Source organism: Phyllopteryx taeniolatus, chromosome 15 (assembly GCF_024500385.1).
Source record: "Phyllopteryx taeniolatus isolate TA_2022b chromosome 15, UOR_Ptae_1.2, whole genome shotgun sequence".
Classification (NCBI taxonomy): Eukaryota; Metazoa; Chordata; class Actinopteri; order Syngnathiformes; family Syngnathidae; genus Phyllopteryx; species Phyllopteryx taeniolatus.
The window spans coordinates 17,851,216-17,859,507 of NC_084516.1; the positions used below are offsets into that span (position 1 = coordinate 17,851,216).

The 8,292-nt window shown below is 42.0% G+C and overlaps 1 protein-coding gene across 5 annotated transcripts in view; it reads left to right on the top strand.

Moving 5' to 3' along the window:
• Positions 1–8,292, top strand: part of LOC133490184 (gastrula zinc finger protein XlCGF57.1-like) — a 28,673-nt gene that overhangs the window by 1,919 nt on the left and 18,462 nt on the right. For 2 of the 5 annotated variants that reach the window (XM_061799941.1, XM_061799942.1), the window contains exon 2: positions 6,300–7,932. The exons of 1 other annotated variant lie outside the window; for it this stretch is intronic. In XM_061799941.1, the coding sequence (XP_061655925.1) occupies positions 6,300–7,768 (1,469 nt within the window). In that variant the 3' untranslated portion in view covers positions 7,769–7,932. Of the gene's footprint in view, positions 1–1,282; positions 1,307–5,482; positions 5,503–6,299; positions 7,933–8,292 lie in introns of those variants that run through there. 2 more of the 5 variants (XM_061799943.1, XM_061799944.1) reach the window with 2 other exon arrangements.

Below are 8,292 nucleotides of genomic sequence, written 5' to 3' on the forward strand. Positions count from 1 at the left end.
ACAGCAGAAGAAGAAGTCTATTCTTCTTCATTTGTCTGCATGACTCTACTATACAGTAGTGCCTCCCAGTAGCCAAGGCGGGCACACCAGTAGATACAGCACACTAATAATTGAAACATGAGATAATGTGGCACAAACTGTTTGATGCTTTATCTATTCATTCATCTTCAACACCGCTTATCCGGGTTAGGGTCGCGGGGCGCTGGAGCCTATCCCAGCTGACTTCGGGCGAAAGGCGGACTACACCCTCAACTGGTCGCCAGTCAGTCGCAGGGCACATGTAGACACAGACAACCATTTGCACTCACATTCACACCGTCACTGAGTGGGAACTGAACCCATGCTGCCCGCACCAAAGTCAGGCGAGTGTACCACTACACCATCAGTGATGTTTAATGATTTACGTTCTGTTTAATTATTTTGTTATTCTGTGTTTTTATAAAATACAATATTAAAAAGTGCTACTTTCCTTATTGACAAAAAAGCTATTCTGGGGTGACGGGGAGGTTGGAATGGATTAATGGCATTTTGATTAATTTCAATGGAGAAAGAAAATTTGAGATGAGTGTTTTTAGTTAAGAGCATAGACACGGAACAAATTACACTGGTATCTCAAGGCACCACTGTACATGTATTTTGAAAGTTTTAAGGCCTCTATACTCCCGTGGTCGTGCGGCCGACAACGCCCACATTGCACTGCAGTACATTTTCAAAACTGCGCGCATGGGTTGCTCTCGAGTATAAAGGATAACTACGTGTGGGACAGCCGCAGTTACGTCAGCGCGGTCGCCGTCCGCGCGGGTATAAAGAAGCCTTTAGACTGGTCAAGTCAATCACTGGACCTTAACACAATAGAGCATGCATTTTACCCCCTGAAGAGGAGACTGAAGGTAGAGATCCCCAGAAACAAACAAGAACTGAAATGGGCTGCAGTAAAGGACTGGAAAAGCATTTCAAATGAAGAATGCAACAGTCTGGTGCAGTCATTGGGTTGCAAGCTTGATGCAGTAAATTGCGAGTAAGGGTTATGCCGACAAATATCCAATGTTATTTACTTTAAGTTAATTTAATAATGTCTGTTCCAATACTTTTGCTCACTTGAAAAGTGGGTAGCTTCAAACAAAAGGTGCTCTGGTCTGATTTTTTTTTTTTTTTTTTTTTTTTTTTTAACACATCTAAATGTAAATATCATGAAATGAAAGCTTGACTTCTGAACTTCATCTTTTGATCTGAAACCCAAATGTCTTCAGTATCCAACAAAAACAAAGGAATTGACCTTGCCGTTCCAATACCTTTGGAGGGGACTGTAAGTAACTTTTCAACAAAGAAAGAAAAACATGATTCATATTTGTTTGCAAAATCCTCTCATTTTAATAATGTGCATGAATCTTTTAGTTTTTTTCCCCCCGACCGCAACAGCCTACTTTGTTATTGTGCAACAGCTGTGACAGAGCGCCGTGTAGTGTCCGAAAGCTGTTATGAATGAGCTCACTATATATAGTCCACTATATAGTGCAACCCTACATGGGGAGTAGTGAGTGAGTGAATGATTTCGGACACAGCATAATGCTTTATTGATGCTCCTAGAAAGTGTGGACATCGCTACTGCCAGTTATTGTTTCCTTTTGACATCAAATTCTGTCTGCGTTGGTGATGAAGCTATCAGACAGAAATAGCCCAGGCAGTAAAATGCAGACAGAGTAAGTCATTCCCAATTATTGCTAACGTTTGTGCTTTGTGTATTTTACATGAGACACCTTTTGTTGGGCAGCTAAGGGCTCGGAAAGACTGAGTTGAGTTGAGGCAATTATTTTAGTTTTAATTGTTTTCATTTACACAGTAATTATTGTATGATTATGTTGTGCCACAGAATGACAAAATAATGTTTAGTGAGCTTTTTACAACTGCTCTACACCCATTGCTCGGTAAAATACGTCATTTCCATGCCGTCATCTGTGGTGCGCCAATGACTGGGCCAGCGCGGGAATGTAGAAGGTCGACACTAAATATAAAAAAGTCGAATATTGAAAAACACAGCAAGATGTTAGAGGAGCTGAGGCTTAATTAGCATTGTGTCCTCTCCTCTTGTAGTGGCTTGGGGGGAAATGCCTTTTTATTTAACACAAAAAAGTTGTGGATTTCAGGTTTTAATTGTAAGAGTTCTTCTCAATTTACATGGCTTGTTTGGAAAAATGCGAGCAAGATTTTTGTCCTTTTTGCCTCTTGTTGGCTGGTTTGTGAAACATTTGGTTGTGCCACGTAAAATAAGTCTTTAGTCAGAAAATATGATTGCAGTGGTGGGATGTAATGAAGTACACATTATTCTTTACTGTATTTAAAGGAGGTATTGGGTCTTAATGGTCCATATTTCACTCGCAACTTGATTTTATGTATTTTTTGCTCAGGAAAATGAGACCAAGTCATTTCCAAAAATATCAATCCACTTTGGAGAAATTGGCAAATAACTAATTGCCTTTGGAACTCCTCTTTTTTATCACCAAAATCAACACGCCCCATGTCTTGGTGTGACGTCGGAGGCAGAAGTGAAGAACAAATTCATTGCATTGGCAATGTGGAAAAAGGAATGTATTATAAAGTATGCACTTTATTTTCATGATAGTTTGTTTCTATATATTCTTTTTAAATCAGTCTGAGCTTTTTTAACTATGCACATATATTTCTATGTCTATGCTATAAACAGCATTGGGGGGGTTACTTTAAAAATACTGCAATAGCAAAGTACTGGTATTCAGTACTTGAGTAAAAGATCAACTCTGGTCAAAGTAAATGCACTGAAGTCAAACCCTTAAAGTAAAAGTACAAAAGTACTTAAGTAAAAAAGTCAAAAGTAAATTTACATTTGTCAACCCAATAATAAAATACATATAGTGAGATTTTTGTATCTCTCCAGATGATTGTCTTGCTTTCTCTGGGGGCAACAATGGACAAAAAATTAAAAATAGGTAGGTCTAAATGAAAAGATGAGCATTTACTTGTACTATTGAAATAAAGTTATATATGGTACAACATAAATAGAAAAGCGAGGTTTGCTCCAGGCACATTTATTTCCCCATTGTCAAATGGGGCGGGGGGCATTAACTGAAAGTAGTCGAACAAATGAACAAATTATGGTTATTTTGGTTAATTACATATTTTTGTTTTTTTACGGTTTTGTCTTGGCAGTGGGCAAATACATGTATTGCACATATTGTGTTAACGCTCAAACATGACATACAGTGGGTACGGAACGTATTGAGACCCCCTTAAATTTTTTCACTTTCTTATATTGCAGCCATTCGCTACAATCATTTAAATTCATTTTTTTCTCATTAATGTACACACAGCACCCCACATTGAAAGATGATTTATTAAAAAAAGAAAAACTGAAATATCACACAGCAGTCAGTATTCAGACCCTTTGCTCAGTATTTAGTAGAAACGTACTTTTTGAGCTAATATAGCCATGAGTGGCGGCACGGTGAACGACTGGTTAGAGCGTCAGCCTCACAGTTTTGAGGACCCGGGTTCAATCCCCGGCCCGGCCTGTGTGGAGTTTGCATGTTCTCCCCGTGCCTGCGTGGGTTTTCTCCGGGCACTCCGGTTTCCTCCCACATCCCAAAAACATGCATTAATTGGAGACTCTAAATTGCCCGTAGTTGTGAATGTGAGTGCAGATGGTTGTTTGTTTGTATGTGCCCAGCGATTGGCTGGCAACCAGTTCAGGGTGTACCCCGCCTCCTGCCCGATGACAGCTGGGATAGGCTCCAGAACGCCCGTGACCCTAGTGAGGAGAAGCGGCTCAGAAAATGGATGGATGGATGGATAGCCAGGAGTCTGTTTGGGAATGATGCGACAAGTTTTTCACACCTGGATTTGGGGATCCTCTGCCATTCCTCCTTGAAGATCCTCTCCAGTTCTGTCAGGTTGGATGGTGAACATTGGTGGGCAGCCATTTTCAGGTCTTTCCAGAGATGCTCAATTGGTTTGGATCGTATGTTTGCCTGTGCCCAATAATACGGTGCGCCTTATGTATGTGTTAAATACAGAAATAGACCCCGTAACTGAGACTTTGCCTGTTAATACAGTGCGCCCTATGGTCATGAAAATACGGTAGATGTTTACTGTAATGTGACTACATCCGAGTACTGGTCAACATCATCGTCATACTGGATGTGTGAAGTCTTCACGTTGTAACCACAAATAGAGCTCAACAGTGACAAATGATGGAAAATAAATCTTTGGGAAGTTATCGGAGGGGATTACTGCACCTGACACCTATGGCCCCTCCCATAGGTGAGCCCATGGGAAGGGGGACCCACGTTACCCTTTCGGGCTGTGCCCTGCTGGGCCCCACGGGTGCAGGCCCGGCCACCAGTCGGTCTCCTTCGAGCCCCACCTCCTAGCCTGGCTCCAGAGGGTGGTCCCGGTGACCCGCGTCCGGGCAAGGGAAACCTAAATCCATTTATAATATTCATCATAGGGGTCTTTTTGCCGTGCTTTGTCTGGTCCCTCACCTAGGACCTGTTTTCCATGGGTGATCCTAACAGGAGCGTGCAGCTCCAGACAACTTAGATCCTAGGATCATTGGGACACACAAACCCCTGCACCACGATAAGGTGATGGCTCCAGGAGCGGCAAATCCATCCTCGCTAAACATCCCAGCTTCACCCTCACCATTGACAACTTAACACATCTGTTTCCCCCTCCCCTTATGTTAAGAGTCTGGGTGTCATCTTGGAGATCACTTTGTCGTTCCAAGCTCGCATAACATAGCATTATCCGGTCTGCATATTTCCATCTCTGCAATATCAACCGCCTCCCTCCATCACTCAACACGAACAGTGCCGCCATCTTGGTCCAGTCACTGGTAACGTCACCTCTGGATTATTGCAATCCATTCCTCTTTGGTCTTCCCCATAAACTCATCCATGAACTCCAACTGGTTGAGAACGCTGCCGCCCACGTCATCACCAGAACACCATCCACCAATCATATCTCACCAGTTGTCCAGCAACTCCACTGGCTCCCAAATAAACAGCGCATTGACTATACAATTCTTCTCTATACATTCAAGGCCATCCATAACCTCACTCCTTCATATCGCTCAGATCTCCATTTCCTCCATCACCCTCATCAATCCTCCAGCCCGTCTGTCCACCATGGGGTCCAGAGCCTTTGGGTCCTGGGCTTTGGAACTCCCTCCCTCCTGACATTATGAACATGGGTCTTTATCCATTTTTAAAACTCACTTGAAAACTCTCCTTTTTAGACAAGCCTATTCACTGATTGTTGTTCTTAGTTATTCTCTTGCAATTTCATATATTTTACTGTTCATTTTTAATTGTATATTACTGTTTTGATTTTGACTGTCCTGTAGGGTGACCTTGAGTGTCCTGAAAGGTGCCTTTAAATAAAATGTATTATGCAGATTATTACGATCATTATTATTATTATTAGAAATTAATAAACTTGTTTTTCACAGATTCTGAAGAATATTTGCCCGTGAGTATTGTTATATTACCTGTCTGTATGTGTTATTATGGTGTTTGTGTGAATATGCATTATTTTGAAGGTAAATCACTCCCATGACCAAATGCTAATACGAGCTAGCCCATCAATAGGATTTTCCATTGACTGTTAGCATTAATCTGGCGATTTCTAAAATGTGTGTGTTGTATTTAAATATAAATTGAGGGTAATCATTTTTGTTGTGTGCTTAGTTTTACAGTAAACTCCAATTTGGGGGTCAAGACACAATTTAAAGCACGCACAGGGAGGGAAGATTAACATTCTACAGGCTGCAAAATACGAGCTTCTGTATGAGGCTAGTGGCGTTAGCTTTGGCTATCAACTTGAGACTAACCCGAATGTGTGCCCGTTTATCCAGTCAGGCGGTGCTGGTCGCAGTTTGTCCTTATGTCATCACAACATCCTGTCTTGAACGGGACGTTTCGGTGATTAAACATTTTCAGACCGACACTGAAAATGTAGTTTTGGGCAATTTGCAGTGGGCAAAGATTTTCAGTAACTTATAAATTTGTACTGACCCGAGCGGGCCACTGTCTATATGTAGTTGGTGGCCCTACACAGCGGTGTAGTGGACCCCGGCCACCGTTAACGTCGGACACTTGACCGCATTGAGCCACGAACGTCTCATTTTTCCAAACATTTTACCCTCCTTGTACGTAGTTCCTGTTATTCTCATTGTCTCCTCGATGGGATCTCTGTTGGGCCAGAAGAGGTTGCAAATAAACAAATGAGATTTGGCCCATATGTATTTGTCTTCTTGTTCCTTGCAGACATCAATGAAGATCATCTGGAGCAACAGGAGCCAGAGTCCCCTCACATTCAAGAGGATGAGGAGCTGGAGCCCCCCCACATCAAAGAAGAGGAGGAAGAGTTACTGCACATTAAAGAGGAAGAAGAGGAGGAGGATATCATCACTGTTCTAGTGACTAGTGTCCCTTTGATTAGTGAAGATCAAGATGAAGGTGAAAGCGAGGAGAGCAGAGGGGCGGAGCCTTCGAGCAGCAACCGCTCAAGTCAACACATGACAACAGAAGTTTATGACCACTGTGAAGGATCACAAGCAGCAGATGGCCTCATAGCTCCACTATCAGATGGTGATGACACATCACACTCTCCTGACACTGACGATGATGATGATGATGGTGGTGATGATGATGATGATGATGATGATGATGATGATGACCAGTCTGAAGGTCATAAGAGAGGTCACACAGACAACAAACGATGGAAATGTTCTCAGTGTGGAAAAACCTTTGGCTATAAGAGCCGTTTGAAAAGTCATATGATTAGCCACACAGGGGAGAAACCTTTTGCCTGTTCAGTTTGTGGTCAAAGATTCTCTGAAAAGGGAAACCTAAGGAGACACACAAGAACACACACTGGTGAAAAACCGTTTGTCTGCTCAGTTTGTGGTAAGAGATTCACTCAGAAGGGACCGTTAATATTTCACACAAGAACACACACTGGGGAGAAACCTTATGCCTGCTCATTTTGTGGCCAAAGATTCTCTCATAAGGATTACTTAATACGTCACTCAAGAACACACACTGGAGAGAAACCTTTTGTCTGCTCAGTATGTGGTCAAAGATTCTCTGATAATGGAACTTTGACTAAACACACAAAAACACACACTGGAGAGAAACCTTTTGCGTGCTCAGTTTGCGGTCAAAGATTCTCTCATAAGGGGAACTTGAGAAGTCACACAGGAACCCACACTGGAGAGAAACCCTTTGTCTGCTCAGTATGTGGACAAAGATTCTCTCGTAAACATGCTTTGACAACACACTCTAGAACACACACTGGAGAAAAGCCTTTTGCCTGCTCAGTTTGTGGCCAAAGATTCTCTCGTAGACACATGTTGACAACACACACTAGAACACACACTGGTGAGAAGCCATTTGCTTGCTCAGTTTGTGGTCAGAGTTTCTCTAAAAAGGCATCCTTAAGAACTCACACAAGAACACACACTGGGGAAAAACCTTTTTCCTGCTTATTTTGCGGGCAAAAGTTCTCTCAGAAGGGAACCTTAACAAGTCACACAAGAACGCACACTGGTGAGAAACCTTTTTCGTGCTTGGTTTGTGGTCAAAAATTTGCTCAAAAAGGTACCTTAACAAGTCACACGAGAACCCACACTGGAGAGAAACCTTATGCCTGCTTAGATTGTGGTGAAAGATTCTATCAGAAGGGTAAGGTTAAGAGACACAAGTGTGTTGGTGTCAAAATAAGTCATCAATGAAAATGAAAATGGAGCTATATCAGGCCATTGAATTGATTCCAACTGGACTGTTCTGGTTGTCTTGGAAAACGTTTTGCCTTTCGTTCCAGCAGGTTTCATTAGTTCATGCACCTCTTACCCGAGCGGGCTTCATCAGTTCATTAAAAAAAGGCAAGATATGACAGCTCTAACCTTGAACTTACAACTGTCCTAAATGTCATGTAAGACAGCCAGAACAATCCACTTGTGAATGATTTAATGCCCTTAGAAGGATATGACATGGATGAATGAGAGTATCCACAGGCATAGATATTTAATGTTGAAACAAACTGTGACACTGATTTGGTATTCTATCTCCCTTATATTTGGGATATTATATTCTATGTACCTTCTTGAAGACCTCCCGGGCCCAAATGTGGAGAATTAGCACTTGTGTTGAAGCAGTGAAATCTGCGTCTTTTTCCCTAAGTTCTTGTCATGTCCATATCAAATTAGCAAATATTGACTGATATAGAACCAGAAGAAACTTTGGCTCTTTGGGGTAA